We start from the raw sequence: 12637 nt of genomic DNA, 5'->3' as shown, positions 1-12637 counted from the left end.
CAGGCACCTCAAATTCAACATGCCCCAAACTGAATCCATCGCCTTCTACCCTACACACCTGCTCCTGCTCCTGTTCCGGGAGGACTCCCCACCACAGCCAATGGCCCTGTGTCTGCGCCCCCCGTGAGTAAAGCCAGAGCCCTGGGTGTCACCCCTGAGTCTCTGCCTCTCACCTGCTCTGAGCTCTGTGGAGTCTACCTCCTAAATACACCTGAACTCACCTGCCTGCAGAGCCTCCTAACCAGCCTCCCCACCTGTTCCACCCCTTCCCATGCACCGTGCATGCTGCAGATAGAAAGATCAGTCTAAAACACACAACTATGCACACGGCACTCCTCAGCCCCTGCCTAAAACCCCTCCATGGGCTCCTCACACCTGCAGTATAATCCTTAGCCCGCCACACTCCCTGGCTTCAGCCCAACCCTCAGGCCTCACCTCTCCACACCGGCCCCTCCACATTACACCCCAGCCCCATGACTGTCTTGCACAACCCCTGGGGCCCCATGTCTTCTCCTGCCTCTGCCCTCTGGGCCGAGGGCAGTCTCCCCTCTAGTGTCCCCCTTGTGCCCGGCCACACCTGGCTAAGTCCTGCCCATCCTCGAAGGCTCGGCTCTAGCAGGACCCTCTCCAGGAAGATTCCCCACGCCCCAGCTGGGTCAGGGGCTCCCCCAGGCCCTACTCTTGATTGTTCTCGCTCCACTCGCAGTTTATGTGTCTGTGAGCGCCTCCCTGGGAGCGACGGAGACTGAGCTGACTCCATACTCCCAGCACTAGTCCAGCACCTGACACTCTCCTGGCCACAGAGCAGGTGCTCCAGGCTTGGGAGGTGGAATCAATGAACACTTTAAAAATGCACAGTGCAGTTTAAAACAAAGGCCCAGCTATATTAGCCCAAAAGAAGAAAAAGAAAGAAAGAAGAGGGTGAGCAGGAGGACGAACACACATGGGCTTCGGCTACAGAGGGACCTGAGTTCAACTCTTAGGTTCTGCCTTTTTACTGACAGTGTGACTCTGGGCAGGCCTCAGAGCCTATAATATTGTGACAAAGGAGTTCTCCTTCACAGGGCTGCTGGGATGATTAAGGAGGCCTGAGCACAGGGCCTGGTGTGAAGGAGGTGCTGGCTCTACGGATTTGAGTCCCTCCTTGTTCCCTCTGCTCCCCCTCCCACCCTGCTCCTCACTGCCCAGGGTGGCCTCCTGCACCTGCTCAGCATGTCAGAGAGGATGTCTAGGGCTTCCAGCTGCACGGCCACGTCCTCCTGCTGGGCAATGGCACTGGTGAGCTGGCGGGTGATCTTCCGGCACACGTTGGTGGCCAGGCCAGAGCCTGCACAGAGCACAAGATGGGCACCATAAGTCCCAGGGCTGGCCTCCACCTCTGGTCGGCCTTTGTTCTGGCTGTGTTCCCGAGCCCATGTCCCCAACAATCTCGCTGACCCAGGGAAGCCAAGGCTCACATGGTCCAAGGTTTGACCCAGAGTCCATCCAAACTAAAGGAGACAGCTAGGAGAACTGAAGAACTGATGGCTGACCTGCTGGCTGGCTCACCCCACGCCCGACCGGGAGGCAGGTAAGGTTAAGCACATCCTTTCCTAGACTCCCCTGCTGCTAGGAGTGGCCAGGTGACCCTGTTCTGGCCGGTGAGATATAGGTCAATGTCTTATGGGGCCTTCTGGGGAAATGTGTGCTTTTCTTAATAAGGGCAAGAGATGCGGGCAGAGACTTCAACCCTGTCCTAATTGAGCTGCTAAATGAATTGCTGCAAAAATGGAGTGGCTGATCCCTCCAGAATTATGGGAGAAAAACCACCCTCTACTTCTTCAAGCTGCCATTAGATTCTGTTACTTGCAGCTAAAAGCATTCCTAATACAGAGCCATGAACTTAAATAGATCTGGGTCTGAATTCTCTGCCACTTACTAGCTGGTTGACCTTAGATAAATCCCTTCACCTCTCTGAGCCTCAGTTCCTTTAATGGTAAACTATGACAGATGATAATAGTCCCTAGTTTCTGGGACCTGGGTACCTGTGGCTGCAGGGGGGAGCTCTGAGAGGATGGTCTTGAGGCCGATGCCAGCGATGTCTCGGAGCTGCTCCTTGTCTGACCGCATGTTGGCACAGAGGGCGTCCACGATGGTCTCCACCTGGTACTCCTTCACTTTGCCCACCAGAGGACCCAGGCTGAACAGGGTGGGAGGGAGGGGGTCCAAAAGCCCCAGACTCAGCCTCAGTCAGGCTGCCTCTTAGGTCCCCTCATGCCTATGGGGCCACATGTGCTGCAGAAAAGGCCCCAGATCCACATGGAACTCCCTGTTTTGCCAGAAAAAGAGGCACTCTCTGGCTATGCTAACATCATTCCCAGCACCTCCCAAACCTGCATCTCCTCCCGGGTTTGCATCTCAGTATATGGCCAAACCATCAAACCCAGTAACCTCAGCTGAAAAATACGAAATGCCCAAGAGCAGTGGTTCTCAAACTTGAGCATGTACCAGAATCCCCTAGAGGCTTGTTGAAACACAGATTGCTGGGGCCCACTCCAGATTTTCATATTCAGGAGGTCTAGGTGGGGCCCAAAAATTTGCATTTCTGGTAGATGCTGATGCTGGTGGTCCACAGACTACACTTTGAGAACCTCTGCCTTAGAGCCTTGCCTCTCAAAGTGCGGTCACGGATCAGCATCAGCAGCATCACCTGGAACTTGTCAGAAATGCAGAATCTCAGGTCCAACCCTACATCTACTGAACCAGAATCTGCATTTCAACAAAGACCCCAGGTGATGCAAACACACATTAATGTTTAAAACCGGATGCACTGGATGCACTGCTTCTCAGCCTTCACTGTGCATCGCCATCGCCTGGGCCTTTACAAATCTGTTACCTGAGCGCCAGCCCCAGAGTCTCAGTTAATTGGTTTCAGGTGTGGCCTGGACGGTGGGAGGTTTTTTTTTTTTTATTCCCCAGGTGATAATAACACGCAGTCAAGGCTGAGAACCTCTGACCTAAACAAGTAGATATCAGTGTCATTAGAATACAGATTCCTCGGTGCCACATTCTCAGCTGCTGGCCTCAGCCCCCTCCCTTTGCCCTCCGCCCTGAATCTGAATCCCTGGGTGGGGAATACACACTTGTAACAAGGGCTCCAGGTGAGCACAATGCACACCAGTTTGCAAACCTCGGCTCTCTTGACTTCTCTCTCCATCACCTCCTCCAACTAAGTAATCATGGGGTCCTCCCACTCCACCTCCTACAGCACTGGTTCCCACCAGGGGTGATACTGCCCCTAGGGGTGTTCTGGAAATTTATGGGCACCTTTTTTTGGTCATCATAACTATTGAGATGGCACTTTTGGCTTTTCGAGCAGGGGGTGGCCGGGGATGGCAGAAAGACAATGTTGCAAAACACAGGGTTCTACGCCCTGCAGGAGTTTCTAACATCCCACTGGGCACTCATATAGCTAAAAAACCTTTCTACAATGATCTGAGTCCAGAACCTAACTTCAGTTTACATATAAACACAAAGTATTTTTTATACTATTTTAATATACCCTAAATTTTCCAGGAATGTAATTATCAGGTAATTGAAGGAAGACTGTACTTCATTTTCTGAGAAACTTGACAAGGAGATGGTCACTTCAGAAAATCTCATGAAGAGCAATGCCGCTTGTGGTATCTGAGTGCCCTGTGTCCGTGCCTGTCCCCACCCGCGCTGCTGTGGCACTGCTGTGAGTCCACACTCAGGTGCAGCTTCTCCTGACGTCACTATCACGTCTACTGTCAACGCGCCCAGGCATTCACATACTGAAACACATGCTATTTACTATAAATGACGTTCCTTCTATTTCTCCCTTATGTTACAGTGTAGATTATTACATATACCATTTTGTAATTATGTGTAGAGGTAGGTTATATTACGTATGAACTTCATTTCATGATAGGAAAAGGGCATTTCAGCCCACATGTTGTAAAAAGGGGGTGTCAGTTCTGCCAGTGGGAAACCACAGTCCATGCTACCTCTACTCCACAGCCAGAGGAATGCTCCCAGACCACAAACCCGACCACGTTCCTGCATAAAACCCTTGACTGAAGGCCCTCTGCTCTTGAGATTGAGTTGAAATTTATTAACACGGCCCAGAATGTCTGCGCCCGGCTCACAGAGTGCTGTTTCAAAGGCAGTGCACAGTTCTCTGTTAACTGTTGACCCTGCCATTCTTCAGTCCCTCATGCCCCCACCCCTCCCCCACACACATGTGCCCTGCACACACCCTGTTCTTGCTTTTTCAGCTCCAGAGGTAACTAGCCAGGTCACAGGACCACCACCTCACGGTGCCTAGGGCAAAGGCTTCTGGGGCCCCCGTGTCCCTTCAGCCCTGACCACTCTTGTGCACCAGCCTGACCTTCCAGCTGCCAGCACCTGCATCTGTGCCTGAGGGCTTTCTCGGGCTGGAGGTGCCAGGGAATGCACAGCCCTCCACCCTACCCCAGGAGCAGCCCTCAGCCAAGGACTGACAGAGAGCTGGCGGGTGGGAACACTCCGAGGGGCACATCCTACCCCGTGTCCCAGGGGTCTCCAGTGGGGTTAAGCTCCACTCGCCCACAGTGGTAACTTGCTTGATTGCACAGTGGTAACACGCTTCATTGGCTTTCTTCCTTCCCTGCCTCACTTTCCCATTCCCCTAGCAGAGTTTCCTGGGATCAGTTCCCAAATAAACTTACAATTGAATCCTTGTCTCGGGGTCTTCTTCCAGGGGAACCCAGACTAAGGCCCCGTCGAACTCCACTGTGGCCCCAAGAGCTGCTCAGCATTTCTTCTCTCAGAGGCTGTACCCCAAAGAGGCAGGGACCCCTGGGGTGCTCCCACCAGGCAGGCACCCTCTTCTGTCCCCACCAAGGCCGACACTCACCACTTGACCGCCAGGTTCTGCACTTCGCCGTTCTTGTCCTCCAGGAGCCTGAGCAGCATCTTCACCACCTTGCGCTCACTGTCCTCGTCCAGCTGGATGGAGTCCTTCTGCAGCTCTGACATCAGGTCACTGGTGGCCATGAACCTGAGCAGGGAGAGCACAGGACCGCTGAGCGGCTCCTGGGCCCTGGTGACTTGGACAGTCTCTCAGAGTTCCCCTAGAAGCAGACCTCCATACAGAGATTCAAGGGCAAGCAGACCATCTGGGCTGTGGGTGTGGTCAGTGTCACACACACCTGGGCGGCCACAAGGAGACCTACCAGTGTGTGAAACCAACTGCCACATCACGGCAGGCTAGGAGTGGGACAGCACACTGCCTAAATGCTTGAGGCACCTGAGTTGGTGGCTCCTGCCTCTGCCATCTACACAAATGTGAACGTGGGTGAGTCATCTCACTTCTCTGAGCCTTAGTTGGCCTGTCTGAGAAAAAGGGATGAGAACAGCGCCAGCCTCATGGAGTTGTATGGAAGACACAATGAGATAACGTATGTGATGTGCTTAGCATGTGGGGAGCCCTCGGTGGCCCTGCCATTTTTACAATGGCACATTGCATCATTCACCTCTCACAGCTGCTGCGGGAGGGACGCTAGAAGGTCCAACAGACATCTTGAGACGAAGTCAGGTGTTAGCAAGAAGCCTCCCTACCAGACAGGTGGAGGGGGGCTGGCCCTGCCCACCCCCACCTCAGAGAATCGACTAGGCCTCTGCCCTTAGACCAGTGGCTCTCAAACCGTAGCCACCTGCAGGGCGTGTGGACACTGGAGGGCCCCACCCCCAGAGTTTCCCAATCAGTAGGTCTGGGCTGTGGCCCAAGAATTTGGGGCGTTTATAACAAGTTCCTGATGATGCTGAGGGGCAGGGACCACAGTCACAGAACCACCGCCCAAGGCCATGCAGTTGGGCCATGGGCATATTTTGGACACTAATGTCAACAGCTGACCAGTGTCCAGACATGACTCCCTGACGCAGGGTGGGCATGAGTCAAGGGCTGCCCACCCACAGGGCGTGTGAAGTTGCAGTGGGAGTCTGAGCTGGAAGGCCGTGGGGCGCTGGGCATCATGGAGCACCATTCCTGCCGAAACGAAGCGAGGAGAGCAGCGTCTTAAACTGGCAGCCTTCGGCTGTGTCCACCTTGCAAATGTTTTTCAAAAATTTGAATTACTTACCAACATTTGACAATTGGGAGAGCTGACATAAAAAGACTTCCAGATTTTTTTGAAAACAGAGTATTTGAATACAACTAGGCCTACAGTCCCTGGTGACACTAACTGGAGTCGAGTGGCTGCCCTCTTCAGGTGGGACACACATTTTCCAGGTCACCAGGTTCCCACCAGGCCTACTGCACCCACTTACTGGCTCCTGCAGGCACCTGAGGGGAGACTTGAGGAAAAGGCAGGACAAAGCAGCAAGGAGAGGTTGTGAAGGCGGGACCAGAGCGTGGCGGCCCCAGAGAGCCTCCAGTTTTGCAGACCCACCAGGCCACCCCGCCTCCTCACACCAGCCTTGCTTTTGGGGTTGAGCGAGTCAGCCAAGAGCCCTACCCTCCAAACCTCCTGGGGCAAAATCAGTCACAGTCAGGATTCTGGCCTCATCTTTGCAGGCTCAGACCTGCTACTTATTGTCATGGGGCCCTCAGCGCCCTGCTACCGGGAGCGCACTTGTCAATGTCACAGCTGTTTATTTTTAACAGCTGGGATTAGCCTCAAGCTGCTGAGAGAAGGAGGCTGGGCTGGAAGCGAGGAGGGGGTGGCAGGGCTGACTATGCCCACCTCTGGGCCTGGTCACTGCAGGAGAAGCAGCCAAGGTAAGGTGAAGGAGGAGGCTTGGACCTGAGCCAGGCCAAGGCCTGGGGTGGGCACATGCACTCCTAGGCTGCCCAGCTGAGGGGCTGTTCTGAGAAGGCAGGCACGGTCTCTAAGCCGTGTTTCTGCTGCAGTCCATGGAGACCCAACTCAGCCTGGCAACCAAGGGATGTGCTCCTTTGCCCAAGATGAGCCTCCTGTCTCCCTCTTTCTGCTCCATCAGCTGAACTCCTATTCAATCCTCAAGGGCCGAGCTCAAATGTCCCAGCCTCAGGGATGACTCCTCTGACCACCCTGCCCTATCCCCAACCCACACTCTCTAATCACACTTGGTTTCCCTGGATAGGATTCTCTCAGAGCACTCTGCACTCCTCCATTATAGCACTTCTCAAACTGCGCTACAAGTTTGGTCACCAGTGTGTCTCTGCAATTAGATTCTGAACTCACAGGGGCCCATCAGGTTCAGCTCTGGGACTCCAGCCCCAGCCCCAGCAAAAAACAAGTCTGAAGAGGGCCTGGGAGGCAGGGCAAGGGCAGAAGGGGAGGGAGGGAGAGAGCCAGCCCCGTACAGGGCTCAGAGCCAACCAGCTGTGTGGAAACCCAAAACCAACCCTTCTGAAATATGCCTCAGCATTTCAGACACCCCGGGTTCCTGCAAACACCCAGCTCTCAGAGAAAGCAAACTGTACTGTGCACATGTGTATGGTGGTGGTGGTGGGGTGTACAGGAAAGTGTATAATTTGGTAGATAAGAGCTTGAGCACTGAAGTTTGGCTTTAAGTATCCGTCTTGCCACTTATCAACTAGGTGAACTTGGGCAACTGACTCCTCTCTGAACCTCAGTTTTTCCAACTATGAAATGGGACATTTTCTTTGCCCTACCTCATAACATCCTCAGGAGGTTTTAATAGGACAACCAGCTCAGCGTGAGGCGAGTGAGGGAAACTAAGCTCAGAGAGGTTGCAGGAACTGCCCAAGGTCACACAGCAAGTTGGGAGGAGAATCAGCCTACCAGTCAGGTCTCCTGGCTCCTCAACCAATACTACTGTGTTTTCAAGAAATGATTTGGGAATTCCTGCAAGACCTCCCCCCAGCTTATCCGTCTGACTGGTGGAGTCTGAGTGGGAACCGAGCAGCCTCCTGCCTACAGGGTAGGGGTCCAGGAACAACAGGGATCAAAGGCTTCCTTCACCCTGCCTGAGACCCCCATCTGCAGCCAACGCCCGCCTCCAGGAGCCAGAGGACACACCCTCAGTTTCATTCCAGAGAAACCCTAGAGGCGACTCAGCTGAAACACTCGGCCATATGGGGCCTGGACAGCTGGTCAGGACCCAGCCCCCCTGGTATTCAGACTTTAAAAATAGACACCATCCTCATATGCTTGGGGTGGTTTTAAGTGTTCTTGGGACCACTGGCAGTGCAGGCTGAAAGGACTTCTCAGGCTCTAGTCAGAGGGCCAACTCCCTCTTCTGGAGACTGGACCTGGGCCCCAAGAGACAGTGGTGCAAATCCCCTCGTCCACTGGCCAGCTATGTGACCTTCAGCCAGTCATTTCACCTCTCCCAGCGTCCGGAGAACATGGAGAACAATCACTACCACCCAGGCAGAGGGGCAGACTGAACGCAATACCCTGGACGTGTGTCTGCATGCAGTCTGGGACACAATACACTCACTGAGCACCTGCTGTGTACCCAGAGCAGGCTCTGGGCTGCAGAAAAGAGGTGCACTGTGCAGGAGCTCTGGGGATCCCCGGGTGACGAAGTGATGCAGTAGAAACACGGGTGGGGGAGGCGTGGGAGCTCAGGGCAGGTGCCTAACCTAGCCTGGGTGTCAGGAGGCTTCCCCAAGAGGTGACAACCTACTGGGAGCTAGCCAGGTGAAGGGGGGAAATGAAGGGGAGGCAAGGCAAGCAAAGGCCCGGGAGAGGGGAGAGGGCATGGCAGAGTGCTGAGGTGTCCCGAATCATAATAGTGCCCAATTATTATTATTTTGTTTTTGGTGAGGAAGATCAGCCCTGTGCTAACATCTGTCAATCCTTCTCTTTTTTTTTGCTGAGGAAGACAGGCCCTGGGCTAACATCTGTGCCTATCTTCCTCCACTTTATATAGGATGCTGCCACAGCATGGCTTGCCAAGCAGTGCATCGGTGCGTGCCCGGGATCCGAACCAGTGAACCCCGGGCCACCGCAGCAGATCGTGCGCACTTAACCGCTTGCGCCACCCGGCCAACCCCTAATAGTGCCCATTTATTAAGGGCTTACCTGGTGCCAGCCACTCATCTAAGCACTCCACAGGTATTAACACATTTCATCCTCACACCAACCCTCTGAGGTGGGTTCTGTTATTATCCTCATCATACAGAAACGGAAGATGAGGCTCAGAGGGGTCAAGCAGCTTGTCCAGGGTCACACAGCCAGTAAGTGGTTGGGGTCAGGATCTGAACCCAGGACTGTGGCTCAAAAGCTCTACTACAGTTCTACCGGGGGCCCCTGAGGGGTGTTGAGGAACGGGTTTCAGGCAAAGACAGGGGTCAGACCAGGAGAGCAGGGCCTCAGTCTCCCCACCTGTCAGGGGGCTGGAACCAGATGGCCTCGCTAAGATCTCAGCCTCTGTGTTAGACTGCCCTGGATCTGGACCCCAAGTCCTCACCTTCCTTGCTCTGTGCACCCAGGCCCTTCCTGCCTCTGAGCCTCGGGTTCCCTATCTGTAAAATGGGGATAAAGTGATAGCATGTTCAGTAAGTGGGCACACCTATGTTGGGTCTCTGTGAGCTCCTTTCAGTTCAGAGGGTCCAGAACTGGCTGCATGACCACCGGCCAATCCCTTCCCCTCCCCAGGCCTCCCCGAGGATGAGGGGGTTGGATTAGAGGTTTCCTCCATTCTTTTCAGATCTGTTCGGTGTGGCTCAGTGATGCTGGGGGAAGGGGGGACAAGAAGGCGAGTGGCAGACAAAACCTAGAAGCCCCCACCCCAACCGTCACCTACCTGTGCCTGCAAAGCCACTCAGCCCAGCCCCCTCCTTCAGGCTGGTCAGAGCGAACAGGGGAGGGAAGAGGCAGGGAGAGGGTGCCCTGGTCAAGTGCCAGGAGGAGGCCGGGGTGATTCCGAGCTGAGGGCGGGGATGAGGGTGCTGAGAGTATCAGTCAAAAAGTCAGCCCCCGGATGGTGGTCCCAGAAAGGGGCCGAGTTTCAATGCTGGGAAGAGGCAGACACCGGGACCCCCAAGGAGAGGCCGAGGGCTTCACCGTGGGGTGAAGTTTGGGGTTGGGCGCATCCCATGCGGGGAGAGATGAGGGCTGGGCACAAACGAGGAGAGAAGGGGCAGAGGACTGGGGCAGAAGGGGCGAGCTGGGGCTCTTATGGGGGGACGAGAGGCCGGGGCTTGAGTCCGCACGGTGGGAGATGGAGCGGGGACCGGAGAAGTGGGGAGGGCAGGGCTGCCATCAGGAGGAAGGGGGCCGGGGCCTCCGGCGGGCGGGGGGCCCGGGGCGGGGGCGGAGCTTCCTGCGGGGAGCGGGGGCGGGGGCTGCGCCGCCGCGGGGACGGGCCGGGGGTTTCGGCGGAGGCGGGGAGGCGGAGAGGCGGGCGCGGGCGGCGGGGCGCACCTGAAGTCCTTGTCGCTGGACGTCATCTTCTCCAGGAGGCTGGAGACGTGGAAGGCGGCGGTGCTCATGGTGGCTGCGCGCCGCGGGCCGGCGGCCGGAGGGAACATGGCGGCGCGGCGCCCCCTCCCCCGCCTGGCGGCGCGGGCTGCGCTCACCCGACAGAAATAGCAGCCCCCGCCCCGCCCCGGCGGCGCCTCGCTCACGCCTCGGCCTCTGGCGCCGCGGGAGGCGGAAAGGGGCCCGAGGGGGGCTCTACAGTCTCGGCCTGAGCGCCAGCCCTTGGCCGTTTCCCGCCCCACACAGCCCAGCTCCGGCTTGCACACCCCCAGAGACGGGGGGCTCACCGCCTATCGCCGGACAACAACTCCCTGTGATTCCGATGGGTACCCGCTCTGCCCTCTGGGGCCCCTCGGCCCTGCTTGCGTGGCACGGACGTGGTATCATAGAGTCTCAGGTTCGAATCCAAGTTCCACCAGTCCACCTGTTGTGTAACCTTGGCCAAGTTACTTTACCTCTCTGAACCTCGGCTTTCTCATCTGTAGCCATTCAAGAAACAGGAGCTGCTATTGTAGGTCAAGCCAGTCAAAGCACTCCTACCCCCCTTCCACTCCCCGTGCTGGCCTGCCCCAGGGCCAGACAGAATCTGAAGAGTACCCAGTCCCACCAGGCCCGCTGCCTGCCATCCCCAACCCTCTGGCCATCAGGGTCAGTTTCTTCATTTTATAGCAATGCAGCTGAGGCCCAGAGATGCAAAGGGTCACACAGCCAATGAATCTGGGGGGGAATCAGGACTGACCCCATATCCCTTAATGCCTTGGACAACAATCCTTCCATGAAGCTGCCCACCGTTTCTTCACAGTTAGGTGCAAGCTCAGGGCGAGAGGATCTGTGGGAGGACAGGAGCGCCTGTGCATCTCTAGATAGCCAGGAGGCTGCTGGCTCTTGGGACAGGGAGTAGCATGTGCTTTGTAGGAAGACAACCCTGGGTTCAGATCCCTGCTAGGCTGCTTCCTCGCTTTGTGGCCGTGGGATAATGACACAACCTCTCTGAGCTGTTCTTCTCACCCATAAGATAGGGGTAAAGAAATCTTTATTTTATAACACACTCATCGCGTACCTGTTATTATGGGTACCTGGGTTCTAGAGCAGTGCCGTCCGAGAGAACCTTCTGCAGTGTTGGAAGTTTCCTACATCTGCACTATCCATTATGGTAACCATGAGCCACATGTGGCTGTTGAGCACTGGAAATGTGACTAGTGAGACTAAGGAACTGATTTCTTAATACTGTTTACTTTTACTTAATTTAAATTTAAATAGCCACCTGTGGCTAGTGGCTACCATAAGGGACAGTGCAATTCTGGACAGTAGGGACACAGCAGGGGCCTAGACACACAGAGTCCCTGCCCCTTGGGGCCCTTACATTCTAGTAGAGGACATGAGCCTTAAGGAAGAAAGACAGTAGATAAGGAAAATAAGAGCTATACAGAAAATAAAAGGGGGTGAGGGGGTAGAGAGAGCCTGGGGAGTGGAGGGGCAACTTTAGCCAAGGTGGTCAGGGAGGGCCTTTTTGGAGGAAGAGACATTTGGGCTAAGGTCTGAACAGATGAAAAGGAGGCAGCTGGGCAAATATTTGAGGGAAGAGCTTCCGGGGGAATAACAAGTGCAAAGGTCCTGAGGTGGGAACAAGCCTGATATAGTGGAGAAAAGGCAGTGGCTGGAATGTGGTCAGTCCCCTGTGGGAGGAGGTGAGGTCAGAGAGGTGGACAGGGGTCAGATCATTCACAGCCTTTCAGGCCAAGGTGAGGAGTTAGGATTTTATGTCAACCACTAGGGAGCTACTGGAGGGCATTAAGCAGGGAAGTGACATGGTTGATTTAGAAAGATCCCTCTGACTGCTGAGCAGTCATGCAATCAGGAATGATGGTGGTTTGCATTAGGGGAGTGGTGGTGACAGGGGGAAGAAATGGACAAATTCTGGATATATCATAGAAATAGATACAGCAGCTTTGCTGAAGGATTGGATGTGGAGGTGAGGGAAAGGGAGGAATTAGAGGTTTTTAGCTGGAGCAGCTGAGTAGATAGTGGTGTTTTTTTATGGGGATGAGAAAGTCAGGGGAAGGAACCCTTTGAGAGGAGAGAGGACTTGAGAGCCCTGCATTGACCTGTTACTTTGGAGACAGCGACAAGACCTCCAAGGAGAGATGTCACGTTGATGAGTGGATATGCCAGCTGCATCCAGGGGAGAGCACTGCATCAGAGAGAGAGAGATGAAGGGA

General features: G+C 55.1%; 1 protein-coding gene across 3 annotated transcripts in view; it reads right to left on the bottom strand.

The window, feature by feature from the left end:
* The window catches only part of CAND2 (cullin associated and neddylation dissociated 2 (putative)), a 34134-nt gene extending 23705 nt beyond the window's left edge, over positions 1-10429 (bottom strand). For 2 of the 3 annotated variants that reach the window (XM_058565379.1, XM_058565394.1), the window contains exons 1-4: positions 10362-10429; positions 4898-5041; positions 2025-2179; positions 1204-1327 (exon numbers count right to left, since the gene is read on the bottom strand). In XM_058565379.1, the coding sequence (XP_058421362.1) occupies positions 1204-1327; positions 2025-2179; positions 4898-5041; positions 10362-10429 (491 nt within the window). Of the gene's footprint in view, positions 1-1203; positions 1328-2024; positions 2180-4897; positions 5042-9741; positions 10157-10361 lie in introns of those variants that run through there. The other variant, XM_058565389.1, reaches the window with a different exon arrangement.
* Between the last annotated feature and the right edge of the window lie 2208 nt (positions 10430-12637).

Source organism: Diceros bicornis, chromosome 2, assembly GCF_020826845.1.
Source record: "Diceros bicornis minor isolate mBicDic1 chromosome 2, mDicBic1.mat.cur, whole genome shotgun sequence".
Classification (NCBI taxonomy): domain Eukaryota; kingdom Metazoa; phylum Chordata; class Mammalia; order Perissodactyla; family Rhinocerotidae; genus Diceros; species Diceros bicornis.
This window is presented reverse-complemented; position numbering and strand designations above follow the sequence as displayed.